This window comes from Microdochium trichocladiopsis (assembly GCF_020744255.1).
Source record: "Microdochium trichocladiopsis strain MPI-CAGE-CH-0230 chromosome Unknown B0I36scaffold_3, whole genome shotgun sequence".
In the NCBI taxonomy this organism is placed as follows: Eukaryota; Fungi; Ascomycota; class Sordariomycetes; order Xylariales; family Microdochiaceae; genus Microdochium; species Microdochium trichocladiopsis.
Window position 1 is genome coordinate 1633236 of NW_025763546.1, and position 14749 is coordinate 1647984.

General features: G+C 57.4%; 5 protein-coding genes across 5 annotated transcripts; 3 read left to right on the top strand and 2 right to left on the bottom strand.

The window, feature by feature from the left end:
• Window positions 1-684: 684 nt before the first annotated feature.
• B0I36DRAFT_360504 (Alpha/Beta hydrolase protein) lies at window positions 685-1932 on the top strand (the record flags this gene model as incomplete). The annotated part of the gene is made up of 1 exon (XM_046158323.1): window positions 685-1932. The coding sequence occupies one exon, from the start codon at window positions 685-687 to the stop codon at window positions 1930-1932; it is 1248 nt and encodes a 415-aa protein (XP_046015155.1).
• Window positions 1933-2990: 1058 nt separating this feature from the next.
• B0I36DRAFT_87401 (uncharacterized protein) lies at window positions 2991-3797 on the top strand. Its single transcript, XM_046163494.1, has one exon. The coding sequence runs from the start codon at window positions 3105-3107 to the stop codon at window positions 3624-3626; it is 522 nt and encodes a 173-aa protein (XP_046015156.1). The 5' UTR covers window positions 2991-3104; the 3' UTR covers window positions 3627-3797.
• Window positions 3798-4746: 949 nt separating this feature from the next.
• B0I36DRAFT_360505 (14-3-3 protein-domain-containing protein) lies at window positions 4747-6172 on the top strand (the record flags this gene model as incomplete). Its single annotated transcript, XM_046158324.1, has 5 exons — window positions 4747-4970; window positions 5036-5116; window positions 5190-5543; window positions 5650-5737; window positions 5813-6172. 5 exons carry the CDS (start codon window positions 4747-4749, stop codon window positions 6170-6172), a joined length of 1107 nt encoding a protein of 368 aa, XP_046015157.1.
• Window positions 6173-8307: 2135 nt separating this feature from the next.
• On the bottom strand, window positions 8308-9186 carry B0I36DRAFT_205762 (concanavalin A-like lectin/glucanase domain-containing protein; the record flags this gene model as incomplete). Its single annotated transcript, XM_046148834.1, has 1 exon — window positions 8308-9186. A coding segment is annotated over one exon (879 nt), but the record flags the coding sequence as incomplete, so codon positions are not given.
• A 2369-nt stretch (window positions 9187-11555) lies between these two features.
• Window positions 11556-13071, bottom strand: B0I36DRAFT_239719 (galactosyl transferase GMA12/MNN10 family-domain-containing protein; the record flags this gene model as incomplete). Its single annotated transcript, XM_046149709.1, has 3 exons — window positions 11556-12219; window positions 12305-12593; window positions 12651-13071. 3 exons carry the CDS (start codon window positions 13069-13071, stop codon window positions 11556-11558), a joined length of 1374 nt encoding a protein of 457 aa, XP_046015159.1.
• Between the last annotated feature and the right edge of the window lie 1678 nt (window positions 13072-14749).

Consider the following 14749-nt stretch of genomic DNA (forward strand, 5'->3'; position numbering starts at 1 on the left):
TGGTTTGAAGTGGCATTTTCTCTTGGGGCATGATGAAACCGGGACCTGAATGGACACAATTAAGTCCAAGCCAAGTATCTCATTCATTCCATGCGAGGGCAGAGTTGAACAAGAGCACATAGTCTCAATGTTGGTCTATTCGGCACGAGGTGCTCTTTCCCCAGGTTTTCGAAGAGCCCAAGCCGCTCTGGGTCTAGGATCCACTTTGGAGGCACCGAAGCACACTAGACTCAAATAACAAGTGACTTTTATTTGTGCTGGTAGTCAGCAGAAACCAGAAGTTCCTTTCTAACACTGATCCGCCAAATCCGGGGCGCATGACGGCGACGTCACAAGCGCCCGCCTCGCTAGGCTGAGCAGCCAGCCAGCCACCCTCGTGATCGGCGAGCCAACCTCAACAAACCCTCTTCCTCCACCCGTCTAGCGTGTGTGTGATTCGGGCCACGAGCACGTCCATTGTCGTCGCGGGCATTGCCGCCATCCATCTATGCGCAAGATGCAGCGTCGCCTTGACTCATAGAAGTCACTTCTCTTGTCGCTCGCCTACGCCAACCCAACTCCCCTTCGCGCTGCTTCACCGGACTCCGCACCTCAACTTGTGCCTGTTTGAGGCTCTAGAGCGCACTGCCTCGCGTCGCATCACATATATCGCTGTCGTGCCGACGACAAACAGGCGCATCAACAATGAGACGTCTCGCCTGGCTCACGATCATCTCAGCCTGGCTCATTCACACAGCCGCAACCCTCGCCATCATTGAGCCTCAAGCCCTCCAGCGACCCCTCAACACCCTCCAGCATAATGATAATGGACTGCCAGCGGCGCCAGCTCCGGTCACCAAGCCCAAGCAGGGCATTTCGCTCCCATTCTTCGCATCGCTCGAGCGCCTCTCGCGGCTCGTAGATATTGCGTACTGCGTCGGCTCGACGGGCCTGTCCAAGCCCTTCTCGTGCGCTTCGAGGTGCAAGGATTTTCCAACGCTATCACTCATCACAACATGGAACACGGGAATCCTGATGAGCGACAGCTGCGGCTACGTTGCCGTAGATAGCAGCTTCCATGGCAAGGGCTCGGGCGCAATCATCGTGGCGTTTCGCGGCACGTACAGCATCGCCAACACTGTCGTGGACCTCAGCACCGTGCCACAGGAGTACGTTCCCTACCCGTCGCCAGAGGAAGGAGGCGGAAAGCCGCCCAAGGAGCCCCTACACCGCTGCACTAATTGTACCGTGCACATGGGCTTCCTGTCGTCCTGGAAGGAGGCGAGGGAGGTTGTACTGCCGACACTCAAGCTCCTGCACGACCAGTACCCGGACTATCCTGTCCATCTTCTTGGACACAGCCTGGGCGGTGCCGTTGCGGCGCTGGCGGCACTCGAGGTCAAGGTCATCCTTGGTTGGGACAATGTCATCGTCACAACCTTTGGAGAGCCACGCGTAGGGAACGAGGGCTTCGTCAAGTACCTCGACGCGGTGTTTGATCTTGACAAAGCCGAGACAGAGGTTGAGACGCAAGCGTTCCGACGACTTACTCACACCGACGACCCAGTTCCCTTGCTGCCGCTCTCGGAATGGGGCTACATGTCGCACGCGGGCGAGATCTTCATCTCAAAGTCGAGCCTATCGCCAGAGCCTGAAGACATATGGCCCTGTGTCGGCGACTACGATCCAGACTGCATAGCTGGATCCGAGGGAGAGCCAACTGCGCGGGCGGGGAAGGCCCTCAAAGATCGTGACGGCGGTGCCCAGGAGTCAGGCCCGAACGGGATCATGGAGGCTCGCGCCTGGGCCGTACCGGCGCGATACAAGTTCTGGCAACTGTTCTTTGCTCACCGTGACTATTTTTGGAGACTTGGCGTGTGTCTCCCTGGAGGAGACCCGTTGGACTGGGGCAGGGACCGATACCCAGACACGACGACTGGCGATGAGCTTTAAGTGATCAGGTGAAAAGGAAAATGAACCAAGCGGAAAGGAGCAAAAGAATGGATTTGGTGGAAGGCATAAGAAACCTTCAGACGTTGAATTTCAACCAGACACGCTCGACTCTTGCTGCTAGGGGAGGTTGATGAAAACTGATTTTTAGCGTTCAGCGAGAATAATAATGTAATGCTATTCTTGACAGGCTGGACAAGACGTGAATGTGGTCCACCGATTATTATTGTTATCGGTCGCATCTTGCAGTGATAGAGAAGAGACTGCGGATCGAGTATCACTTATAACTTGTGATTGCCGGCACGTTTCCGAGATACGCGGCCCGTTCACCGTCCCGACGAAAGTCGTGCAAACATTGTCATACAATTTTCGTCTGATCAACACGGTGAACACTCCCAGGGTCGACACTGGGCCTCGGCGTGGAATCATCCCATGCAAGCGGCGGCGGATGTGTCCCATACCCCACAAGCCGACCCGTTGAATACAGTGGAGAAACTGGCGGTGTTGTGCTAATTAACTAGTCCAGGCTTCAGTCATAAACGCATGGGATGTGCATGGTAAAAATGAAGGCTGGGAACGTCCCCGGGGGCGGCTCGAGTCTGTCGATGGGGTGTGTCGGACTGCATGGATGTCGAACCGTTGAACCTATTGTACCTTGCACTTCCGGTCTATCGGTAAGGCCCAGACGAATCACCAAGGGCAGCCAGCAGAGGTGGGGTTTCTTGTTCGGTGTTTACCCAGCTCCAGGGATTTTCGGCTGACAGGGTTACAAGGAACCAAGCGCTCGAGCGTCTCTCCAGCAGATTCTTGACATTCCGCGCCGCTAAAATCAATAAGCGTTCACCAACACAAGATGCTCGGGGTGGTGGCAGGTCGACCATTCTACGGCCGCCCCCACGAGCAGAGAAGCCGGCGTGCTTCTGTTGGCGTTGCGTTTCTTTTTCCATGCGGGCATGAAGGCGTGCTGCGTCACCTCAGGTACTTTCCAGGCCAAGGTTTGGCGCCTGTTGAGCTGGGCGCAGCATGAGGTCCTCCCTAGACAGGGATCTGTCCAGCGTTCAGGAGGGAGAAGGCGGCCAGAGTAATGGACTGATCAGCACCAACGCAACAACGATGTCTTCTTTGTCTCGAACCGGCCATGCGACATCGGCTGGGCACGTCCTGCCGCAACACACATGTCATCCGTGCCGCTACTGGTGGCTATAGATTTTGTCGTGAAGGTGCGCGTAGTATCGTCGCATACTGTAGGAACGACCACGCCTTCTATCACCTTTGACATGTTGAGCATCTACACGAGCCTCATCTCGACGCTGGGACGCTGGGAGCAACAGCAGCGAGTAGGGCCAGGAGATCAGATGTGGCAGTCGACAAGGCCCGTGCCGGCGGGCGCCCCCTTTCCAGCCCCGTCAGAGTCTCCAGGGTCCACGGCTCGCCCCGCCGGGTGGGTAGCGAAGCCCGTGGAAGAGCGAGCACGGCGAGGATCACAGAAGTCGGTGTCTCGCCTGGGCTGGTCTGTGGAGCAGTCGGCGGCGGTGCGAGGGAGCGAGCTGCTGCATTGTCAGGTTCTGGGCCTAGGGGAGAGAGAGAGCCCTCGTGTCCCGAGTGAAAATCCTGGAAGCTCGAGTCGAGCCGGGTGCCCGCGCAACTACCCCTCCTTTGGCGCAGCGAGGCAGGTGGGGCAAGGCCCAGCCACGTAGCGCCTGGTGCGTGTGCATTCGGACCAGGCCTTCTCACATGGCACACGCACCACACACACACACACACGCAGAGCTCGAGTTCATGTCGAGGTTCCGGCGCTCAGCAGTCGAGACGACGCTGCCACAAAGCTGGGAGCCCGCTGCGGCTCGTCGGGTCGCCACCTGAAGCCTGCGAGACTCGGCCATTGCCAGCTGCCTACCTTACGTATGCAGTCGCAGGCGTCAGGCAGGCTGAGATGAGACGATCGCCCCGAGCCGCCCAGGGCGTGGTGCCCATGGCTTAAATTGCAGAGCCGCCCGTGCAATTAGCGCCCCCTGGTGGGATGGACGACAACGGCCTGTCAACAAATGATTAGAGACAGCATGGACTGCTCGACTGAGGTGACTCGAGACCGGGGGCTCTCTTCAGGACATGGGAGATTGGACGAGAGCTTATTGTTCATGACTGCCGAAGCACGGCTGGGAAGAAGGCACTGGCAGATATTGCAATAATACAATACACGAACGGATGGGAGGCTGCCGCATGGCGGACAAGCTCCCCGGCTGGGATGGGGGGGGGGGTGGTTTTGATTGACTCGACGAGTACCGCCTCGTGATGGCCATGCTTGCTGTATGTATCATGATGAGCACACCAGCGCCTCGCCGGGCGGCTGGTAATTAGTCGTTGCTTGTGCTCTCGCCGTGGTGCGCTGTGGTGAGCTGTGTTGTGGTGAGCTGTCAGGCGCGGGGTGTTGCCCAATGCACGCGCGGGCAGCCTTAGACAACAACAACAAGGCAGACAGACGACGACAAAGGCACAATGCTGGCTGGGTTGGGCTGGACAGACCCCACGCTCCACCACCACCAGCACAGCAGCAGCACCCGCAGCACCAGCAGACATCCTACCCGGCCGGCCGCCCAGCAGTGCAGTGGCCACACACACACACACGCATGCATGCGCCGCTCAGGTCTCCCTCACCTGCTGCACTTGACTCCTTGAAGCACCCGCGACCGCCCCCTCCTCAAACAATCAAAAGAGCCCAAAAATTAACCCACCTCCCGACCTTTACTCTTCTGCATCCGCATCAACCAACCCTCAACATCCCGTCCCCCAATCCTCGTCCCTCCCAGATACCCAAATATGGCTACCGAGGTCAGTATTCCCTCCTCGTCCTCTTCCTCCTTGCTCTTCTTGTCCGCTGCTGCCTCTTTCGCTGCTTCCCAGCTGCCAGCTGCGCTCCCTCACTTGCACCCAGCACGCCCCCGCTTCGTGATCCCCTTAGGCCTGGCTGTAGTCTCTGCCATGCCCATGGGCTCTCATCACGCGCCGCCCTCGGGACTTGCTTGCCCTGCTAGCCCTCTTCAGTCGCACTTGATCATACCTCATCTCGTCTTGACCTGTTGTACTGACCGACGTTTGTGTACCATAGCGTGAAAGGTTCGTCGTTCCCGTTCGACCCGGTCAAGAGTCAAGCAATGGAGGACTGCGTCGTCTCTCGTGACCCGAAGGCGTCCCCTTGCTTGCCGCTGACAACCACCTTGCCAACGTTTACTCGGGCACTAACACGTATCCTCGTCCAACAGCAAGACCTTCCTGGCTCGCCTCTGCGAGCAGGCTGAGCGTTACGATGAGATGGTCACCTACATGAAGGAGGTCGCCAAGCTCGGCGGTGAGCTCTCCGTCGACGAGCGCAACCTCCTCTCCGTCGCCTACAAGAACGTTGTCGGCACACGCCGTGCCTCGTGGAGAATCATCTCCTCCATCGAGCAGAAGGAGGAGTCCAAGGGCTCTGACAAGCACGTTGGCACCATCCGCGACTACCGCAACAAGATCGAGGCTGAGCTCGAGAGAGTCTGCCAGGATGTCCTCGACGTCCTCGACGAGGCTCTGATCCCCAACGCCGCTACCGGCGAGTCCAAGGTCTTCTACCACAAGATGTAAGTCATGGCTCCCGTGCAGGCTGGGCATTTACCGCCATTTCCCAGAGGGCCATCACGACCCTTGTCGAAACACCTCACTAATATGTGCATTTTCCTTTCACAGGAAGGGTGACTACCACCGCTACCTTGCCGAGTTCGCCTCTGGCGAGAAGCGCAAGACCGCTGCCACCGCCGCCCACGAGGCTTACAAGGTATGTCGTCGATGTCCGGGGGGCTTGTAGGGCCATTGCGCAAAGCTGCCAGATGACTGACTAGTACCTCTACAGAGCGCCACCGATGTCGCCCAGACTGAGCTCACCCCCACCCACCCCATCCGCCTGGGTCTTGCCCTGAACTTCTCCGTCTTCTACTACGAGATCCTCAACTCGCCTGAGCGTGCTTGCCACCTTGCCAAGCAGGCTTTCGATGACGCGATTGCCGAGCTCGACTCCCTGTCCGAGGAGTCTTACCGCGACAGCACTCTCATCATGCAGCTCCTGCGCGACAACCTGACCCTGTGGACCTCGTCCGACAGCGCCGAGGGTGAGCCTGCTGCCCAGGAGGCCCCCAAGGAGGAGAAGGCTCCCGAGGAGGCCGAGAAGAAGGAGGAGGCTGCGCCTGCCGCCCCCGCCGCTGAGCAGTCCTAAACAAATGCCAGCACTCCATTCTCAGGTAGCCTGCTTGTCTCAAGCTGAAGCTTGCATACTCCCAGTGGTCTTCTTGAGGGTCCGTGTCTTTTCTCATTGATACCTGAGTGGGTGAAGGAGTTTTGTGGCATTCGGTCTGGCTGGCTGGCAGGGAGTTGGTTGTTTGCCTCAAATATGAAAGATTGTGGTTTCTTGGAGTCTCAGCCTCTTGCTGCCTTGTTTCTCTCGTCTTTGATGGCAGGAGTCCGTCTTGTTGGCCCGGGCCAGTGGTCGCCTGCTTCCTCGCGCCAGCTGACGTGCTCGTATTAGATCCCATGGCCTCTCTGGGTTGTGCTTCTAAACACCACCTCCTGTGTAAAGAGTGCGCTCGCGCTCTTGTAACTTGACGAAGGGGGAGTTTCCTTTTGCGGTCGCTTTCCTGTTTTGTGATTTCCCAAAGAGATATCTCTGTTTTCGTTCATCTCTTCATGTCTTATGATACAGCACAAACACTCCCTGGAACTTAAACCCCCGCCCAGCACGATTGGAGTCCTCGCACAACGGTTCTCGCGGCAAAACATGGCGGGCTGTTCTGTTTCTCGTTGAATCCCCCGGAGCGTGTCTAATATGAAAGGTGCAGTCATTTGATTGTGGCTGTTTGCCTGAACGACTTATGCGAAATGGGATTTCACCGAGCGAAAATGAGAAAGCCTTTGCTATTTGTTTGCACACGGGATTCCCCCCTTTGTTGTTGTCGCCTAGTATCCATCGTCGCTTTTTTTTCAGGGCATATTCCCGCAACCCCAGGACAATCGGCAGCAGTACTTCTTTTTTTCTCCTTTCTCCCCTCCAATACCATTTTCAATCATCGGATACACCCTGGCACCAGTCGGTCTCGTCTCATCCTGCGCTCATTCCGAAAGTGAAGGGGGGAGGGGACTTGACTTATATCTCGGCGGTAATCGAGGGTTGGGAAACGGTGTGGAGGTGGAGGATAAGGAGGAGGAGGAGGAATCCAGTAACGCTGCCCATGACCCGCAGCCCAGAAATATACAAAAACTTCCAGCACATCCATCGATGCCCACTCTGGCCCTTGTTGTTTTTGTCGTGACACTTTGCAGTAGTAGTTGTGGCAGTATCCACACGTGTCATTCTCACTGTATGGCGGAAGCAAGCGTGGGAAACAAACGATGGAGGGGGGGTGTTTCCCTCGTGGCAAGGGGCTTGCGAAGGTCGTCGTCCGCCAACACACACACCATGGGCTTATCCTTCTCTCCCACTGTGACATGACATGGGCGAGATTAAGAGAAAGGGGGCCAAACACGAACAAGGAGTGTGTATTCATGGTCGCAGCCGCGCAGTCGGGGCAACCAATGATTTGTGCTGGGAGCATAAACGAAGCACTGCATGGTGATTGAGACCATGATTGGCCAAGCATTTTTGGGACAATTGAGTCAATGTCATATAAAATCGAGAAATTTCTATGTTCTATGTACTCGTCCCTCTTTCAGGAACGGGCTTGTTCTGCATCTGAAGGGAGACAGAGATTCGTAAATAGGTGGTGGAGAAGACGGGAAAATGATAGGAGAAGGTAGAAGGAATGAACCAAAGACAAACGCGCTGCGTGGTTTTCGTACTAATACTACCTGAACGCCAGGAAATGGATATGAGAATCCTCAAGACCGAGGGGATATATGTGAGTGCCCTGCAATATAAGCCGTAGAAGGAAAGGAAATGGTGCTCGCGCTCGCGCCTCCTTGTCGGTGTGCAAGCGGACGTATATAGGTCTTCATGTGCTACGCGTGGAAGGTCTGCGGCCAGGCATCCAGCCTCCGCCCCGACTGTTGCTGCTGCTGTTGTCGCCGTTGGCGTCGTTCTCGCTTCGTGTGGACATCCCGGCTTCCGACCACCGGCACTACGCCCTGCGGCGCGAACTGATTCTTGTAGCCCCCGGACTGCCCTGAAACTGGTGCTGCTGCTGCGGGTGCTCCTGGCGGTGGTGCGATGACGGCGACCGGGGCTCCTGCCACGCTGCCAGCCGGGGCGTACTGAGCCGCATACGACGAGCCGTCTCCCGAGCCGGAAGAGACCGGTGCTGTGGACGGGGCGGGAACAGGGACAGGGACAACGCCGCCACCGGCGGCCGCAGGATGCTCCCGCGAGTACACCTTGACCGAGTTGATGAGCCAGTACGCCTCCTTGAACGCCCCCGGGTTCTGGGCGACGAACTCCTCGCACGAGCCCGCGAGTCTGGCGCACTGCGGGTCCTGCCCAAACACCTTGCCCGCCCACTGCCCGCAGAGCGCCGTGTTGAAGACGAGCCGGTGCTCGCGGAAGTGGCTGTCAATGTCGCAGCTCCCGCCCGGCGCGGAGGCGAACTCGGCGGCGGGACGACCCCAGCTTGCCGAGGCCGGGTTCGGCTGGCCGGACGCCAGGTCCGCGGGGATGCCCTTTGTGCGCGGGAAGAACCACATGCGGATGGCGTCGCTGGTCCATTCGGTTGCGAAGACGCCGCCGCCAATAGCGTTGAAGCCGTCACCGTAGGACTGGGGGTTGTCGAAGCCTGGCTCGGAGCAGCCCTTTGTGCCGTCGCCGGGGGCGTTGCAGTCACCCTGGCTAGAAAAGGTGCAGCCCGAGGCCGTGTGCAGGGTGAACTGGGTCGACGTGTCGCGGTTGACGCCCTCGATGATGTCGATCTCGCCTGCGGACGGCCAGGGATCGCCAAAGGACCAGAAGGCTGCCCAAACGCCACAAGTCGAGCTCGGCATGTGTGCAATGTCGGCGACAAAGAGGCCGCGCGTGTATGTCTTTTTGGTGTTGACCCGGGTCGATGCCCGGCCGGGCGACCCGACATTGCCGGTCTGGTGGTCGACGCCGAGGAAGACGCCACCGTTGGCGTAGCCTGCGAGAGATGATGCATTGGCTTCCAGAGCGGTCTGGTAGCGGACAAAGCCCTCGGTGGGGTCAGGGCCCGAGTAGAACTCGAATCCGTCAAAGAAGTTGGTGGCGTCGTACGAGTCCTCGATCTGGTATGCTGGTGTGCCGCGCTGTTGGAGGTGTTGGTCCTGGCCGGCGAGGGCTGATGTGGGAAGGAGCACTTGAGCCAGTGCTGCTGGCAACAGCCAGGAGGATTTGTTCAACAGCATGACTAAGATGGCTGTGGCAGAGTGCACGTCGCGAGAAAGAAGATGCGGAAAGTAGATTGTGGGAATATGTGCAAGGCTGTCGCGAATAGGACGTGCGTTTACACACGAGGAAGTGACGGTCGAGATGCTGCTTCCGAGGCGACCAGCGCCTTAAGTGAGTTGTGTGGGGAAGTGCCGCCTCAAAGCCGCACGTACTGTGAGAATTTATGGTGTCAGACGGCTGCCAAACTGTTTGGTGATTGCTCAAGAGAAACTGTCATGGAAACGCGAGAGGGTTCATGAATGTTTGTCGGCGTAACTGAGCGCGCGCAAGGGCCCAAACAGTATCGACAGCGAGTATTGCCAGTGAGGCGGTCGTGACTGTATCACCCAAATCGTATGCTCCTGGTGTATGGTGTAAGTTTGACGCGGATATATGTGCACTATAAAGTGTAGCGGCGATCAATGTCCTGAAAAGAGTATGCAAGAATGAGGTTGTTGGTCGTAATGTCGTGGCTTGAGTGAACCAGTCGGGCAAATGTCTACGATGATCTCGGGCCAGCCGCTAGTTATGTTTGAAAATGTGTTCAAGGAACCTCAGCCGGAACAGCCTTTGTCTCGATACCTTGCGATGAATGAGTGCAAGAATGGAAATGGTATGTACAGCCACCACGATACAGACGAGGTTGGAAATGCCAGAGGAAAGAAGATGGTGGGAGAATGTGTGGGTTGGATGTGTGACAAAAAATAATAACCAAGTGAAGGCGTGGCAAGTTGAGAAACACAAGTATCACGACCCCCACAACTCACTAATCAGTTATACACCACCAAATGATTCACCTGTCGTAATTGTGCTGCCGGGGACATGAGGAAGAATGGGCCAAGACGACAAGGACCGCCGGAGGAAACGAAACGCCACAAAGATAGCATCGGGCTCGGTCTGTCTTGCCCCTTCGGAACACCGGCTCTCAACTGCCACGCTGTGTGCATGTATCGCTTGGCACGACAACTCGTGGCTGGGCCTCGCGCCGTCGAGGCCACTGCTTGTCAGAAGCGTTTGCTGGGCCCTGATCAATAGGCAAGTACCAGGGCACTTCTATGGCAAAGCGCCAAGCATGTTTCACGACGACTCGGAGAGCGGCTCCATCGAGGTGTTCGCGGTGGCATGTTGGGGACTAGAAGCGCCAACCTCTAGTTGCTGTTGTATGGAGTCCGTACTCCTAAGCTCAGGCTGACAGATATTTGGTTTAGCCAGCCGCCACTCGCCATGGCACTTTCCGCACCATTCAGCCAAGTTCCCACAACGGTTGGGTATATGCTCTCGCCGACCGAAACATCACGGGTCAAGCCAGGAGGAGCCATGTGGAACGCCGGAAACGCGCGCGGCGGGGGCTGGGATCCCAGCAAAGAAACAAGAGCCGCCCACGCCAGCCCGTGCTCCTCCTCACAAGCGCCTCCCGCCGCCCACTGGCCATCTAGGCCGTCGACGTCTGTATCGTGATCTCTGGTGCGACAGGGGCTGGGCTTGCGGCGTGGGGATTATTGGTCGTGGCTGGGGCCGATCTGTCCTGGGACTGGAGAAGATTCCAACAATCCAAACAGGTCACAAGCACCCATCTGTTGGTCGTTGTCTCGGCAGACTGAAAGTGAATCAACCACAGCCAATCGCTGGCATGGAACCACTCCCTGCTGGCACATGCAGTGGCGAGCCCTGGTTGGCTGGTCCTCACAGAGCCCCCGGGCACGCTGGGCGGCTGGGGCTTTATTTAGTGGATACCTTACCAAAGCGTGCTTGGTACGTACCCCGATCTGATGTCTTGTCTGCATACGCGTACCAATCAGCACGGCGGCAGGTGATGATTGACGACTGGGCAGGTTTCCGCTCAGTCATCCTCATCGACGACCTCTCCGACTATATAAACAAACGCGCGACCGCTCGGGTCTTCCAGAGTAGTCCACGACGATGTCGTCTTCAAGTGCCAGGACATGTATGCGCCATCAATGTTCAGGGACAAAGGTTGCGCCTATGGCGGCTTCCAGGGATATAAAATATTGAAGATATTCCTCCTATTGATCCAGCAGAAAGCAGATAGCTCCGATATATTAGAACGCCTCAGATGCGGTACTCGTCTATACACGTTTCATGGCTTGGGAAAATGCTGCAAACATGGCTCATCCGCTCCATCATCGAGCGCCGCACCATCTTCTTCTCATCATCTCGGACCGCCTCCAATCGTGCCGTGAGCTTCTCCCCACGTGACAGTATTACTTCCTTGTCATCATAACTTGACACGATGGCCTGTGATCTTGTACCAGATCTCTGCAATCAGATCTTCCTTGAAACGCTCCCACGGGTTCCGGTTCAGGTAGTAGCTGAGCTCGCGGAAGTTGTACATCTCACCCCAGCAGTCGCGGCCCCATTCGCAGCCCGCCATGTTGACGAGGAAGTCGCGCTCCTTTTGGTTGTAGTGGATGAGGTCGGGCACCGCCGTGGTGTCGCAGGCCCCCTGTGGGAACGAGTTGATCATCCGCTGCGGCAGGAATGCCGTGTGCTTGCGAATCCATGGCTGAGAGCGGTACAGCTGCTGGAAAGCATCCTGCTCCTTGTGCGCCCACTGCATATGCATCTGCTCATACAGCACGGGATCCCACCAGATATCCAGCAGGCGGTTCGTCCATTCGCTCCTGCGCATGAAGAACGAGCCAAGGTTGAAGCCAGAACAGTCCTGCGACAGTATCATGTTGATCGAAGCTGGATTGCCGTCGCCTATGGGGCTCAGCGAGTCGGGATCGAGGAAGATGTCCGTGGGCGGGTGTGTTATGTTGAGGGGATTGTACACGTTGATGTCGCGGTAGATGTTCTTGGTGAGGTCGTCAAAGATGTGCTTCTGCAGAGACCGCTGCGGTTCCATGACGTATGTATTGAGGTCGAGCCACCATACCCTGCGGTTCAAATAAGCCCTAGTTAGCCAGTGGTGTTTTTCCATGCGAGATTGTCCCGTTCATGATGCGTCTTGAAAACACTTACCACTCTGCCTTTGGGTACTTAGCAAAGGCATTGCGGATGCTGTCGACCTTCTCCCAGCTCTCACGCCACTCGTGCGCATATCGCTTCTTGGTGCTCATGTCGACGATTTCAAGGTCGTATCCCCAGTTATCGGAGTATTTGCGCTTGTTTCGCACACTGTCTCGTTCTATGGCCCACTCTCGTGCGCCTTTCCACTCCATGACTCCTCCGCCAATGTTGGCGGCAAGGACAATGACGAATTTCTCTCCACCACCAAGCAAGGGGCTTCTCCTCCAGTAGTGAACGAGGGCTACGTGGCCATGGTCAGCCAACAGCTCCAGCCAGATTCAAGGCAGTTGGTACTTACGAGTCCAGTAGAAGAGGCAGTGCAGGACGATGAAGGCGCCAATAATGGCGGCAACAATCTTGGTTTTCCTGCCCGCCTTGCTGGATATTCTTGCGGCCGTGCCTAGCACGGGACCCGCCCACCGTCCTCGCCCGAGTTTCTCCTTGTCGGCATACTTGTCGTCGTCGGGTGCATGGAAGGAGGGCAAGCTGGACGAGATGCGGCGCATGTGCCGGGTGAAGAAGCCCTGGTTCTGTGTCGAGAAGGATGGATAGTTCGAGACGCCCTGAGTCTTCATCCTCGCAGACTCCCACGTCACATTGTTGCCATTGGAGCCGCCAAAGGTTTGTTTCGCAGGTGACGACCGGCCGCTGGAGCTCATGAGTCCAGGAGACGACCAGCCGCCCCCGGGGATCGGCGACGGACTCCTGCTCAGAGACATGGGTACGCTGGGTGTGCCTGCATGCCGCAAAATGTTGTCAGTACGGCCATCGTGCAAGGCTTGGGCGTCTCATGCCCTCTGCGGAAACCGTAGTTCCTCGACCAGTCAAGCTCTCGGACGGGCAAGACATACCTGGGATTGGACTGAGAAGAGGCTGGCGAATGGTCTGCGCGCCCAGAGGCAGCGCAGCAGGGCGGTGGCCCAGCGACGACGAGTTGTTCTGGTCGGAAGCGGAGGAGCGGCGCCGCCGGTGGCTGTGCGGAGCGGAGGAAGCAGCTGACGACGTCGAGGCGGTATCGCCGCCCTGGAGAGTTGGGGGCGCCAGGATCGTGGAGGTGAAAAAGCAAGGCGGAAGCACGCCGGGCTGGAAGAGGGCAGCGCTGAGGTGAGGTCCAGCGGCAGCAGCAGTGGCAGCAACGGACGGTGCAGAGTGACACTGGACACTGGCGACGCCGGGAAAGGGTCTGGCCAGGTTGCAGGCTGGACCGAAACGGCAGCGGTGGCTTGGCTGGGTGAGGGTGGTGGTGGTAATGGCGACGGTTGCTGCAGGTGGACAAGGGCGGCCACGGGTCAAACAAAGTATCGTGATGGGTATGTCTCACAACCGGGGCTGCAGAACCACGAGGCAAATGCCACGAGTGAGCAGACCAAGGCTGTTGCTGCTGCAAACCGACAAGGCGAGGAGGGGCAGTGTCAAAGGTCCGCGCGGCGTAAACCGTAATCAGTCGCAGACACGAGCGCAGGCGCTGCGCAGACCGCTAGCACAGGCTGGAGGACACCTTTACTGGCACAATCACGATCCAGGCCCTCGTCCATTGAGTGAGCGTGCTGCCAATTTGTCCCAGGATGGGGGTCGCCCGGCTCGAACCCGCAGATTGGGTCAGGTCAGGGTCTTATCCACTGGATGCAACAAACCTATCAAAGAATGGACGCTGCATTATATGGTACCCACGTTAATTCTCGCCAGGTCTATTCGGCCAGGGTACCCCTGAATCAAGCCCCTTCTCGACTCGTCCGTCCTGTCAAACGTTTATCGCTGCATCAGTCACAAAGCCGCATCCGCGCGGTCTCACAATATCGGCGCCGACGAGAACAATCTCGAACGCCATGCATCGGCGGGCATCAGGCCACCGTCGCTGACTTTGGCATTGCATGACCCGGCCCGACGAGAGCCAATAGCCTAACTGCGCCACCAAGCGCGTTGGCACGCAACTCTGCGTCTGGCCAAATTAGCGCAAATGGCTTGTGCCAGCGACGCTTGGCCCCCACAGCCATCAAGGCATTCATTTCCAAAGCCTCCATTTGGTTCTGCCCAGGACAGGCACGCCCCACTGCTTACGTCCTTCTCATGCGCGAAACAACGATGACAACAAGCTGCGATCACACTTTGTAAATTCGTATCAAGACCTTCAGGCTTCTCAAAATTGGACAGAAAGGGGGGTTGTGTATGGTGTCGTCCTCGTGGTTGTGCAGACTTGGCAGGGGGCCGTGCCCTAAGCCGTCTGCGGATCTCTCTTTCGCAACGTTCCAACGACGAGAAGACCCAGTGATCAAGAGACGCAATGTCCATCGATCGAGGTGATCGGGTTTTGATCGCCAGTAGACTGCTCTGCTTTGACCAGTGATTCCAAGCTTCAAGTGCTTCCAGTGAATCGTTGCGTGTCAGTGACGGCACGAC